The 13,583-nt window shown below is 38.6% G+C and overlaps 1 protein-coding gene across 1 annotated transcript in view; it reads right to left on the bottom strand.

Annotated features, from left to right (window-relative positions):
• The window catches only part of GMDS (GDP-mannose 4,6-dehydratase), a 440,144-nt gene that overhangs the window by 88,053 nt on the left and 338,508 nt on the right, over positions 1–13,583 (bottom strand). Inside the window, exon 9 of the mRNA XM_054984295.1 lies at positions 1,539–1,635. Within this exon, the coding sequence (XP_054840270.1) occupies positions 1,539–1,635 (97 nt within the window). The remainder of the gene's footprint in view (positions 1–1,538; positions 1,636–13,583) is intronic.

The raw sequence follows: 13,583 nt of genomic DNA, 5'->3' as shown, positions 1-13,583 counted from the left end.
GAGCCCATGCTACATTTGTAATGGCCTCCTGGAAGCAGCTAAATTACAGTCTCCATATTCAACAGCAGCTCAACCTATAGCATGGTGCACTAGTAGTCATGCATGTCTTGAGTATTGAAGGACAGCTAATCTTACCACTGATGCAATTCAAAAATATATAATCTCTTTTTTTGGTCCTAAAGGACCAAACAGATGCGTTCACATTAATAATGCACATTAAAACGCTTTCCTATGCGCATACTCACAATCTGGTTTAATTTGGCTTCCAGAACAGAGTAGAGAAAGAGTTAGAAAACTTTACAAATTAAACTAAACAAAAACATATGAGTAGAGAAATGCTTCTAGCCAGTCAAAAATGTTGGCTTTCCAGAAACTGTATACTTATTCTGCACAGGGCTTGTATCAATAATCTTAAAAATCTATTTCTAAATGCCAGCGAAAGCAGCACAGTTGAAAAGCAGTCAATAACTACATGTTTGTGGAAGACACATATTCCCATTCTGTATTGGTACAGGTGAAATGATTGTTGCTTATAAATACAAGGCTGTGCAAGCCCGCCAGCATGCGACTCTGCCACTTTTCCACAGCCTAATGCAATAGGTGATTGAATGTCCACCAGTGTATGTCAATATCCAGCTGCTGTCAGTAAGTGCATTAGTGGGAATGGACATTTTTTGTAACTGCCTCATTTATCAACCCAAAACAGAGGGAAAAGATCATGTTCATCTTAGTAGCTGATTGTCTCTGATGGAAATGCTTAAAATGAATGAGGTCTACAAGCGCCAAGCATCTTTTGTTTTCTTTGAGACACAGCCATATAAACAACTGTGTTCTTTTAAACCACTATCTGCCAGCTTTTACCCTCTTTCCAAATTTACAAAGATAAAGTAGCAGTATGATGGTCAAGTGATGAACATTTATTTTCTATCCACAGAAGAAAATAAAATATTTTAAATTCAATATGAATTACCAATGACTTTGTTAACTCTCTCTTAGAAGAAAACTGATGAAAATAAAAATTATATAGTCTTGTATCATATTTTGGAATTCTTTCTCACTTCCCTTCTTGTTTGCTTTGTATACAGTTATTATAGCAACATATTGTGAAATATGGACATATAAATCATTAGGCATTTTCAAATATACAACTTGAAAATAAAAATGTTACACTGCACGGTTTCTATTATATAACCCTTATTTATCTATTTCATCATGTATTTCCCCATTATGTCTTCAAGCATTTATTCTCCAGCAACAATTTAGAGAATTATTTTTAGCCTGCTCAAAATGTAGGCTATTTTTAATTTTCAATAAACCCAATTTACTGACATTTACTCTTGGTTGTTTTCTTCAAACAATTTAACAAAATTAGAAAGGTAGGGGAGGGAAGAGGCAGCTATGTGATATACAGATAGTGTGAAAGTTGGCACTGAGAATGCAATTAGAGCCTTCTTGCAAACAGCTGTCCAAACGCAAAAGTTTGGTGTCTGAAAGACTGGTTCATTAGTTTGCAAAGCTGAGAGAATGCCTTTGCTTACCACTTCAGTTGGCCTGTAGTATTTGAGATTAACTGTCACATGGATCTTCCCAGTTTCTTTGCATCGGCCTATTTCTTTTTCATTCTTGCCTTCCCACCTGTAAAGATGACAAACATTCAATCACTCCAAAATGACTTTACTAATCAGATGGTATGAGCATTTGGCTCACTGGCTTTTAAACGAGGCTGGTATCAATTTTTTACAGGACGGTGTAAACTCATCAACCCCTGGGCCAAAAGGAAAAGCTTGACCAGACTTTAGGCACAGTAGTTTTTAAAGTGCAAACATTATGCTTGATCCTGTAGTTGAGTTGTGGAAGAAGCTTTTCCAAGCCAAAGCCCCTTGTCAGGTGCATGAAATGTTATCTGCTGTTGTCAAACATGTCTGCATTTCCATGTGCACGTAATATACAGATATAAATAATCTAAATAAAATAAAATTCACATATACAGATACATTATTCACACCTGACAAAGTGAGTTTGAGTGTTTATGCAAAGTAACATAAGAAACTTTATGCCACAGTAAGATGCCACAAGATTGTGGGTATCTTGTTGTTATAGATTAAAATGGTAATTTCTCTGGTATTTGTATCTGAGTTAATAGGAATGTTAAAGTAAAGAGAAGAGAGAACAGAATGATTAAATAATGTAGTGTACACACGCGCTTGCACGCACACACACAAAGTAACTGGAGAAATCTTCAAAATTAGTGTTTTACAGTCAACTATGTATCACACCTTTTCATTTAAGTTTTTGTCAGGATTGTGACTGTAACATTTTCATTATAATTCGATGTGAAGTCAATACATTTGTTGCTTATTTTTTGAAAGCTAGTTTTGTTTTTTCCCAGCCCTGACAATGCCACATTCACAAGGAATTTCCAAGCTGCCTGTGATCTGCTGGAAAAGAACACTTAAGTAATCACTTTGAAAATTTGAATAAAAGCCAGGCATCTCATTATGTTCTATCTGTATTGCTGTTAGCCAAAGTATGATGAAAGAAAAAAGTTATTTTTAAACAAGCTTTCTGATTTTTAGTACGGTCCTTGCATTATTATGTAAATACTTCCTAGAAGCCACATGCTGGATTTTGCAAAAGGGACTCTGCGTAGTAGACCAGCATATGTTTTGTTCACGCAATCATTCTTGCTTATAGCCTGTCCGTTTAAAAATATTGAAATGGAACAAAGGAGGTGAGGAGACCTCATGTTCATGGGGTGAATTACAACCAGAATGAGCAAATGGTGTGCATATGTTTGCGCAAGGCTAAAATCCTCTCTCCTAGGCTTAAACACGGATGGCTCTATGCAGATTTTGTCTCACAGAGCACTCTTTTGGAACATCAAACATTCTCACCCTCAGCCATATGCCATGCAGGTCCACAGCTAGGTCACTGGTAAGGAAAATTGGGGGGGGGGTCAATTCTGTTAGTTAGCAGAAGTTCGTGTAGCTTGTTTAAAAGCAATTTATTTCTAGAATATTTTAAAGACTATGTTTCATTGACTATTTACTATATAAAATATTTTTATAATTCATAGATCTTGAACATAAATAATACCATCTAATAAAAAAGTAGACTGAAATAGATCCCCTGTGGGGGGCACACTGGTTTCAGAATCCGCTCACATGCATATACAGTAACTCATATCTTGCCTTGGACCTTCCACATTTAGGTACCATAATGGCTGAAATCTGAGATTCTAATAGTAGACTTCATTCACAGGTTCATATATAGATGCCACATTTTGGACCAACTGAAGTTTCCAACCAGGATTCCAAGACAATTCCATGTAAAGGATGTTATCTAACCTGAACGTTATCAGAGCTTTGATAATCATAGCTAGATTACAATTCAGCTAACCTCCTCAGAAGGATACCACAGTCAATAGTATCAAAAGCTTTTGAAAGGTCCAGGAAAATCAATAGAGAGTACTTCCCCCTGTTGGTTTCCTACTGATATTTATCAGTTAAGGAAAACCATGGCAGTTTTGGGTGCAAACCAAGGTCTGAATCTGGATTGAAATGAGTTGAGATAATCCATATCCTCCAAGACTGCCTGAAGTTGCATTGCCACTACTCACTCAAGCACCAAACTCAACAATGGAATGTTAGCCATGAAGTCAGTTATTTAGATAATTTGCATCCCAGGACATCTTTTTCAGAAGCTTCTTGTCCATTTCATCAGACCTCATCAACTGAAAGTAATCCATACAACATTGCACTCTGGCAGCATCCTGAGGCAGAACTGATCCAACCATGGCATCTAAGTCATGGTGGATGTGAGCAATTTCATCCACAAAATGTACTGCATACGATTCAGGTCAACATCTTCAGAAGATCTTCATCTACCTCAGGGTAGAAGGCCCATCACAACTTGGAAAAGATCCTCCAGATATGATTGTGGGGACATATTAGTGGATTCAGGTCAACATCTTCAGAAGCCTGAGGTAGAAGGCCCATCACAACTTGGAAAAGATCCTCCAGACATGATTGTGGGGACATATTAGTGGCAAAGAAGTGCCACTAATATGTCCCCAATATATCACCATCACCAGTACCACAGAGAAGACACAATAATGTGCTCTCACAGGTGTTCAATCAGTTTTTGGTTTTCTTCCACTTGTACTGTAACTGCCACCTCAACCATTTCATTGTTCCAAGCTCCTCAATAAACCAAGGGCATTCCAAGCTGTACAGGAGGGGACAGGGAAGTCCAGAAAAATCATGCCCACCGCCCAAGTCATCTTTGCATTCACAGGTTGTCTAGAGCTTTGACAGGAGTGCCAATTTTTTAAACTTGATAGTTAGGCCTGCAGTGCCCAATTCTGACTGAGCTCATAGTGCAAGTGGAGGAAGGGTTTAATACTTGTCCTGGCACTGTAGACACTTTCAGGTAAAGAAAATAGTGTGGAGAAGGCTTGAGCCTTCCCTCTACTTGTGCCATGGTCCCAATAGGAACTGGGCCATCATGTGTGTGATAACGGAGTATAAAAAAATCACTGGTTGCTCCAGACACAGAACTTCCAGTTAGTCTGTGCAGTTAGTCTAGTCTCAGATGAATACTTTCACAGATTCCAGAAGCTGCGTCTCATTTGATTTTCTGCCTTGACTTAACCTTTGCCTTAAGTTTTGCCTAAATGGCTATGGAGCTGCCAGTATGTTTTCCTCCTGGTTGTTAGTCAGTTGGTCTGGGAACAGGAAGAGGAAGCAGGAGAGATGAAATAATATGTATGAAGAGAGAAGAAGAGGGGAAAAGTAGAAGTAGATAGGAAGCCCATAGCCTGTTCCTCTAAACTGATCAAGACCTTTATTTATGTCTGATACAACTCCAAACATCATTTTATTTTCTAATAGCTGTTTTAATGATTTTGTGAGTAAAGAGCATAAAAAATTCTGCAGCCTAACAGATGTAGAATTATGCTCCAAGTTACCTTTGGACTGATCTGGAAGTATCCCTTATGCTCAGAAGTTTCTGGAACCTTACAATGAACCTCACAACAGAGTCACTATTGGCCCTCATGATGATTAGAACCAGGGTTTTTTTTCTGGGAAAAGAGGTGGTGGAACTCAGTGGGTTGCCCTCAGAGAAAATGGTCACATGGCTGGTGGCCCTGCCCCCTGATCTCCAGACAGAGGGGAGTTTAGATTGCCCTCTGCGCCGCTTGGTGGTGTGGAGGGCACTCTAAACTCCCCTCTGTCTGGAGATCAGGGGGTGGGGCCACCAGCCATGTGACCATTTTCAAGAGGTTCCGGAACTCCGTTCCCCTGCGTTCCCCCTGAAAAAAAGCCTTGATCAGAACAACAGTGCAGACATGACCAGCTGGAGGCTGTAACTCAAATACAAGAGGAACAAAGGAAGTGTGGCCAGCACCGTACAGAAAAAGTCTCTCCGAAAAAGCACAGACATCTTTTGTTTTCAGTAACTGAAGTAGAAGTAATTGTTAGTCAGTTTGAGTTACTTGGGTGTAATAATGGAGACTCCTTTCAAGAATTTAACAGAGGAGCATACTAAGGATAATTTGTTCTGCTGCTATTTTCATACAAAACAGAGTATACTCCGTTAACTATCCTGAAAGGACCTAAATTGCTTACGGAGTGGGGGTAGGGTGGAATCAACACTTAAGTTTTGTCTCCTCTTCTCAGAGTGTGTTGACAGAACAGAAGGATCCTCTCTGCATGAGTCCTGATCTAATGCAGAGATAATACACTCAGATTACTCAAAGAGCAGGGCAAAAGCCACACTGGATAAAATAGAAAGTTTATGGAAAGCCTATGATATGCTTGTCTAAAACAGAGGGAAAATCATGGCTGTTGTCAGCATCAACAGTAAAATGAAATGAAGCAGGTTTAAAGCAAGATGAATGCAACAATACTCTGCAAATGACATTTAAGACTAAAAACATTTACTCCAGATTGGTCTCATAAATTCCCATGGGACTGCTTCTAAGTGAGTAGCTTGAACATAATGGTTTAAGGCTGCTCTTTTCAAACTACTGCCTAGGTTTCAAAAGTAGTTCCAGATAAGTCTTCTATCCGCAGTGCCTGCTGTCCCAATAGAGTTAAAACACAGATGACCACAAGAACAGAGAATTCTTAGAAGTAGATTTCACAGTTGCTTTTTCGTACAAGTTTACTTCTTCCTCAAATCAAATTTCAGTATGCACGCTGAGGCTGATTATGATATTTGTCCCATTTAAGCAGGAATATCTGATATGGGAAGTAATTTTTAAACCTAGTGAGTTTTGTTTGTCAGGTTAGCCACTCCACTGGCACCTGTCTGGAAGATGCATAACAGAATATTAATGCATACCTCAAAATTTTACATTAGACTTGTAAAGCATCAAAATGAAGCTCCTTGTTTATTGTAAAAAGAACTCTCATTTTAATAGCGTGCTCCTTTTATTTCCATTTGTTTATTTTAAAAAATTGTAAGCTTTCCTGCCACCTTGGTATGTTTCTCAATTGGCAAATGGCATCAATACCTAAAACAGAAGAATGACCACTATAACCCATGAAGAATATTCGTATGCAAGCTTTTAAATCCATGCAAATTTTGCTGTTGATTTCAGTTAGGGTAAGAACTACTTTGGAGCTGATTTATACATACTGCCAAACTGTGGTGTTACATAAACAAACTTTACGCTTGAGCTCTTTCCCCTCCCACTCTCTCCTGTGTTTTGATCCCTCCCTGACTTACTCTTTCATGCCAAACTGTGATTTGCCATTGCATCCATATTGGCAAACTATGGGCTGTGCTTACTTCCAAGCCAGCATTGGAAATCATGGGTTGAAGAAGGCAATTTCCAATTCTCATTTGGAATGGAAATGTAAACCCTAACTCACCAATTTGACATTGACAGAAGAATTACGAGAGGGAATCAGTGTGCCAGGGGACAGGAAAGAGTATGTGTGTGAGATAAAATATTTGAGCAAATATGTTTTTGTTGGTGAGAGTGTCCTAGCATATATTTTATTCAAGAGGGCAAAGATGAGCACTAAGAAAGAAAGAAAGAAAAGAAAGAAAGAAAGATGGATGAAAAACATCACTATCATCTTCCATATACATGCAAGTTTACTTGCCCTCCTCTTCACAATGCTCTTCTGCATTCCACAGAGGAACCTGCATTTTCTCATTTATTAGTACATTTAATGATCTGTACAGTTAGCGTGTTGGTGGTTGCCCCATATGCAGACTGTACATGGTGTAATCTTATAGGTCAGATGAAAAATGTAATACTATCAAGATCTAAGTTAAGTGTGATCCAGCAGCTGAATGCCAGTGTCACCCTCTAAAAACATGAAGACACGTAGCGCTGTTTTGATCCACAGGCTTAAGATTGGCAGGATGCTGCCGGAATGTGTGTAGCTGTCCAGTAACAATAATTCCACTAATGACAGTGTTTTTTGAAGAACTGTATGAGTGCATATGGTGATTCCTGTGCATGGGGAAAGGTGCTTTTGTGTTGCTATCTAGATATATGTGTGTGATACTTGTGTTAATAATTATGCCCATGTGTATGGAGGAGTGGATTAATTTGAAAGATTTTCTGTAGTCAGTGTCTAGCTTCACCCCCATCTCAGTCTTAGTTCTCCATTGAAATGGAAATATTGTAATGGTGATTACTGTTTGGGGGATGTTTAAGGAAAAACATGACAAAGACAAGAAATGTTTGCAAGCTTTTGGCTCATGAGACACAGAAGGCAATGAGTTCCTTTTGCCAGGGTTGTTATTTACCTTCTTTTTTACAGTTTGGTTACTTTCTAAGATTCTGTGGCCTGCAGTGGAGCCCAGTCTCTGAAGCTCTGCATTCAGACTGAGGATTAAATCTTCTCTGGAATCACTCAGTTACAACTCCATAAGATTTCCAAGTGGTATTTTTGCTTGAGTATCCATATATATGGCTTGGAAGGCTTAGCAATATTGCTGTGGTTGACTAGCTCAGTAGGCATTCTATTCTTAAAGCTACGTGCATTTTTTATTATTTAGGGGAGGTTTATCCCCCCCCCTTTCAGGTGGGTAGCCAGGTTGGCCTGCAGTTAAAGAGCAAGACCTGGCTCCAATAGCAATGGCCAACTACATTTCGAGAGATACCTGTTGAAGGGAGCTTTGACTCCCAAAAGCTCATACCTTGGAAATCTAGTTGGTCTTTATTGCACACAGATTTTTCTCTCATCCTTCAATATAATTTTTATTTCAGATTTTAGATTTTTCTGCAAACCTGGGATTTTCTTCAGGTTTGTTGAGAAATCTTCCATCTGGCCCTAGAGCCATTTTTGTGGCTCTGCTCTATGTTTCTGTTCAGAATTACATAGATGATGAGATTTCCAAATTCCAAGTGATACTTTTGCTTGAGCACTGATACAGAAGACTCCAAGTTGAGCAGCATTTTTATTTATTTTTGTTCATAATCAAGTTTATTATAAACTAAAAATAAAGTAGTCCTGAGGACCTATGAAGTCTTCTCACAGAGAAGAATGGCTGATGGTCTTGTCACCACTGGAAATAGCTTGGTTATAGCTGGGGCAAGACACAATACGTAGCCCAAAGATATTTCTCAGCAACACTTCTCATTGCCCCACCCAAGAAATACTCCCAGCCTTCACACTTGAGTTCTATCTTTAGGGCAACCAGCATGAGTCTTGAGGGGCAGGCTAATGGGAAGCTTCCCACAGAGTTTCTGGTGATTGGTTGTTGTGGGTTTTCCAGGCTGTATTGCCGTGGTCTTGGCATTGTACTTCCTGATGTTTCACCAGCAGCTGTGGCTGGCATCTTCAGAGGTGTAGCACCAAAAGACAGAGATCTCTCAGTGTCACTGTGACACTGAGAGATCTCTGTCTTTTGGTGCTACACCTCTGAAGATGCCAGCCACAGCTGCTGGTGAACTATAATGCCAAGACCACGGCAATACAGCCTGGAAAACCCACAACAACCATCATTCTCCGGCTGTGAAAGCCTTCGACAATACATTTTCTGGTGATTACTTAGAGCAGATTGATATCAGTTCTACGTTTTCTTCAGAAGTGACATAACACTGCTACACTGACAGGATACAGGAGCTGTGGGCAGGTTATCCCCTGCTCCCGCCGGGAATCTGGCATGCCTAGCCACATCACATAGTCTTGAGGATGGCCTTTCTTGGGAAACTTCTCAGAACTCTTAATTCTTTAAAATATTTCTACATTTCCCTTCCCCAAATGCTCAAAAAATGGCTTACACAGAATAAAAATAACCTGCTTTGTGAAAAATAGGACAATTACATCAATTTCAGGCAAGGGAAGTAAAAATGCAGTCCAACATGGCAGTGCAATATGTTTAATGCTTTTCTAAGTTGATCTCAGCCCTTGAAGCAATGCATACTTCCACTCCAAATCTCTACAAAGAACGAAATTAACCGAGAATTTATAAATCTTTCCATTGCTTGAATAGGGGTTTCTCCCTCCCCTATATTCATAGACGATAGTCTGCAAAGAACTCTTGAGTGTTGCCGTGGTTTGAGGCTATCCTTATAATCCTCCTCTGATTTAATAAGATTAATGACAGAAAATTAGTCAAGACAAGTGTTTGCCTGTTTGGCTGATCCTGTTGGAGTTCAAATTAGAGCAGGGAAGTGTTTCCCCATCATATTACTTAATTAGTAATAGGTAGAAGGAAAAGAGAAAGAAAAAAAGTGCAATCATTACAGGAAGAAAGTATTTGTAGCTTAAAGGCCTTCCTGTCAGTGCAAAGAACTGAATTAGAATCACTCTGAGCCTTATCATTCCAAAATTTTCCTTGGCACTGATAGTGTTAAAAAATGGATATACTTTTTTCTATATATTAACTAAGATCCCAGGCATGAAAGACCCAGTTGTTTTCTAGATGAAACACCTAACACATCATATATCAATATTTCCTTTTCTTTATTGGTTCACATCAAGAACACAATGAATCAGTGTTATCTTTGAACTAGAAGATTCAATAGTAATCTTAATAACGGATTAGATTTCAATCTGGAGCAGCCTTTTATAACTGAAATCAAAGTGACAAATGATAATGAATGTCAGCAGTTTAAAATCTAGTGAGGGAAAGTACTAAAAACAAGTGGAAATATGTAAAGTTGTGAATGTAAAATAATTTCCCCTCATTTTCTCACATATTCCCCCTTATCCACACACACATGTATACACCCCAAACCTCACCACACTGAACAGACACTTTATACATAGACACACACTTAGTAATTCACAAACGTAGTTGTCAATTTGTAAATACTAAAAATAAATTTAATTCTAGAAATCTGCCTATTGTTCTGGTCTCAGGCTTAGGCCCAAAATACAAGTTAGTTTGTAACATATAGGGCCTGACTTTGATGCCAGGAGCAGGGGAACTTGTTTTCCAAGTGTCCAAGCCCTGATTTGGATCAGAACTGGGTAGGGTTGCCAGGTCCCGTGGAGCCCAAACCGGGGGTATGCCAGGTCCCTGAGATTGAGAGCCTGGTACTCACCCTGCTGCTCACACGAGCATGCACATGCTCCCGGCTTATGTGATGATGTCACTTTTGGAAGTGATGGCATCGCATGGGGGTCAAAGGCTGGCCAGGAGTGCTCCCGCATTCACCAAGGGCTGGATTGGGCCCTGCGGGGCATGATTCCCCCCAAAACGAGCCTGCTGTGGGTAAAGGAGCACACAGCATGGCTTGGGGGGTACACAGCATGGCTCAATGTGCACTGCTGCTCGGGAGGTGTGTGCCGCCACTCGGGGGGCACTCCCAAGGGGAGTGTGCCCCCCACCAGCCAAGTAAGTGGCGGAAGGGTAGGAGCAGGGGATCTCCCACCCCCAGCGGGGGAATGGTAACCCTAGGACTGGGGCACAGGAGAGAAGGGGATTGCATATGCAGTCCCACAACTGGGCCAGTAACATGCCCCCAGTCCTGTTTCAAAGCAGGAAAATGGTAAGGGAGGAAAGGCAGAATCTTCCCCTCCCCTTTCAGCATGGTCCCTGTCCAAACTGGGACCTCTGGATCTTTGGGAAATAAATTCCCTGCAGCTGCCAGCAGATGAGAAAGTGAGCTGGACCTGGAAACCCCAACCCAACTTGTGGCTAAAAATATTGTCTTCTTTGGCCCTCACATGCCAGTTTCACAGGATGGACAGGAGAAGTGGCTCTGCCAGCTGCATCTGTACCTGCATGCCTGGCACAGACAGGGGCAGCCCATGTTCATGTTAAATATGGTATCTACCAATGATATTTATTATTTAAATAATATTGTGCCAGTGTCTAATATGGATTGAAACTTGAGCAAACAATTGTTTTGGTTAACAAAATCTTCATTATCCTATTATAAAACACCGAACCAAACACAAACACAAATCTTGTGAATTAATATTATTGCAGAAGATCAGTATTAGGATACTAACAGAGTCCTGGCTAGTTGCAGTTGCTTGGTTTGGTTTCAGAGAGCTGTTGTACCATAATGGTTAAGTGGCTGGACTGTGAATCAGCACTCTACTGGTTTGAATCCCACTACTGCCCTGAGTTCATCAGATAGCTTTGAGTAAGCCACTCCTCTTAGCCCCAGCTGTATTATGGGGATAACAGCAACACTGAATTTGTTCACTGCATTGAGTAGGTACTAATCTGTCTGGAAGAACAGTATATAAGCATACTGTTTTTTTATCATAAAATTATTGGCAACAAGAGAAAATGGAAAGAAATAAAGCAGTTTTAAAAACTGGATTTATTAGAAACAGAAGAAATCCAGAAAAAAAACTGAAATATTTAAAGCAAAGGCAGTTTGAAGGGGTGAACAAACCTGGAGATATTTGGCATATTGTTTATGAAAAGAGACAGAAAAAAGAAGAATTCCTGGAATTAGGAAAGGAAAATAAGTAGTTTATGTGGAACAAGAAATGAAGGAGCAAATAAAAGGGTTTTTTTGTCAGATCACTATAAACAAGAATTAATAAATGAGGTAGAGATGGAGAAATATCTATCTGAGATACCAATTAAAGAATTTACAATGGAACAAAGAAGAATTTTGAATCAAGCAATAACAACACAAGTGATCAATTCAGCCATCAAGAAACTACAAATAGGTAAAGCATCTGGACCGGATGGACTAACGGCAACATATTATAAATGTTTTGAAGACGTTTATTTAACGTGGATTATAAAATCTTCACAACAATAATGGCAGAAAGATTAAGAAAATGTATTTCAGATTTAATACATGAAGATCAAACAGGATTTGTCCCTAGGAGAAATATGAGAGATATCAGATATTAAAATTGAATATGCAATTGAATATTCTAGAAGGAAAGGAGAAAAATGGTAATTATGTTTTTGGATGCAGAGACAGCTTTCAATAATGTGTCAGGACATTTTTGATTAAAGTATTACAAAATATGAAATGTGGAACTGAATTTTTAAATTGAATGCAAAGTATTTACATTGGCCAGCAAGCTAAAATTTTAGTAAATGGCTCATTGACAGAGAAAATAGAAATAGCTAAAGAAACTCAACAGGGATGTCCAATATCTCCACTATTATTTATTATCATTTGGGAAGTATTGGCTGTGAAAATCAGGAAAGATAAAAGAATTGTTGGAATAAAAGAGGGTAAAGAAGAATACAAAATGAAAAACTATGCAGATGATGTTGCAATATCAGTAACAAAACCAAATGTTTCCCAGAAATGTATAATGGGTCAAATATTAGGATTTGGACAATATTCTGGATATAAATTGAATAAAAAGAATATAAAAATTATTTTATTATCAACTACTAGAGAGGAACAAGAAGAGACAGGAAAAATAACCGATTGTGTTATTACTAGAAAACTAGTTAAATATTTGGGAATAAATGTAATAGGACAAAATGACAACATATATAAAGATAATTATCAAAAAGTCTGAACAAGTATTACTGAAGATTTACAAAGATGGGAAAAATTGAAAATCTCAGGGGTAGTGAGGATCTCTGCTGTTAAAATGAATATATTACTAAAACTGATTTTTTTTTGTTTCAAATGTTCCCAATCTACATAGGTGAAAAGATTCTTAAAAAGTGGCGGAAAAAGATCAATGATTTTGTATGGAAAGGAAGAAAATCAAAAATAAGATTCAAAATATTACAAGATGAAAAAAGGTGAGGTGGGCTGGCGGTGCCAAATCTTAAACTGTGTCAACAAGTGGCCACACTGATATGGGTGTAAGATTGGATAATAAATTCAAATAGCAGACAAATAAAATTGGAGACAAATGATAGCAAGAAAGGAATTCATAATTATTTATGGCTTAAAAAATTGTTAAAAACCATTCAAAGAATGAATGGCCCTCATATTGTGCGAGAGGGATTATTAAAAATATAGTTTCAAAGTAGAAATAGACTGAGCCTGCCAATTTTGCCATTGATATCACCAATAGATGCTTATTATGATATTATTACAAGAAATAAAAGAGATTATGTTAATTATGAATATATGATGGACAAGCAAGAAAAAATAAAAACATAAGAAGAAATTCAAGCCCATGAAAGAACAGCCCATGGTTGACGTATTATCAATT

The sequence above is a fragment of the Eublepharis macularius genome, chromosome 7 (assembly GCF_028583425.1).
Source record: "Eublepharis macularius isolate TG4126 chromosome 7, MPM_Emac_v1.0, whole genome shotgun sequence".
Classification (NCBI taxonomy): Eukaryota; Metazoa; Chordata; class Lepidosauria; order Squamata; family Eublepharidae; genus Eublepharis; species Eublepharis macularius.
Note: the sequence above shows the minus strand (reverse complement) of the source record. Positions and strands in the feature narration are given on the sequence as shown.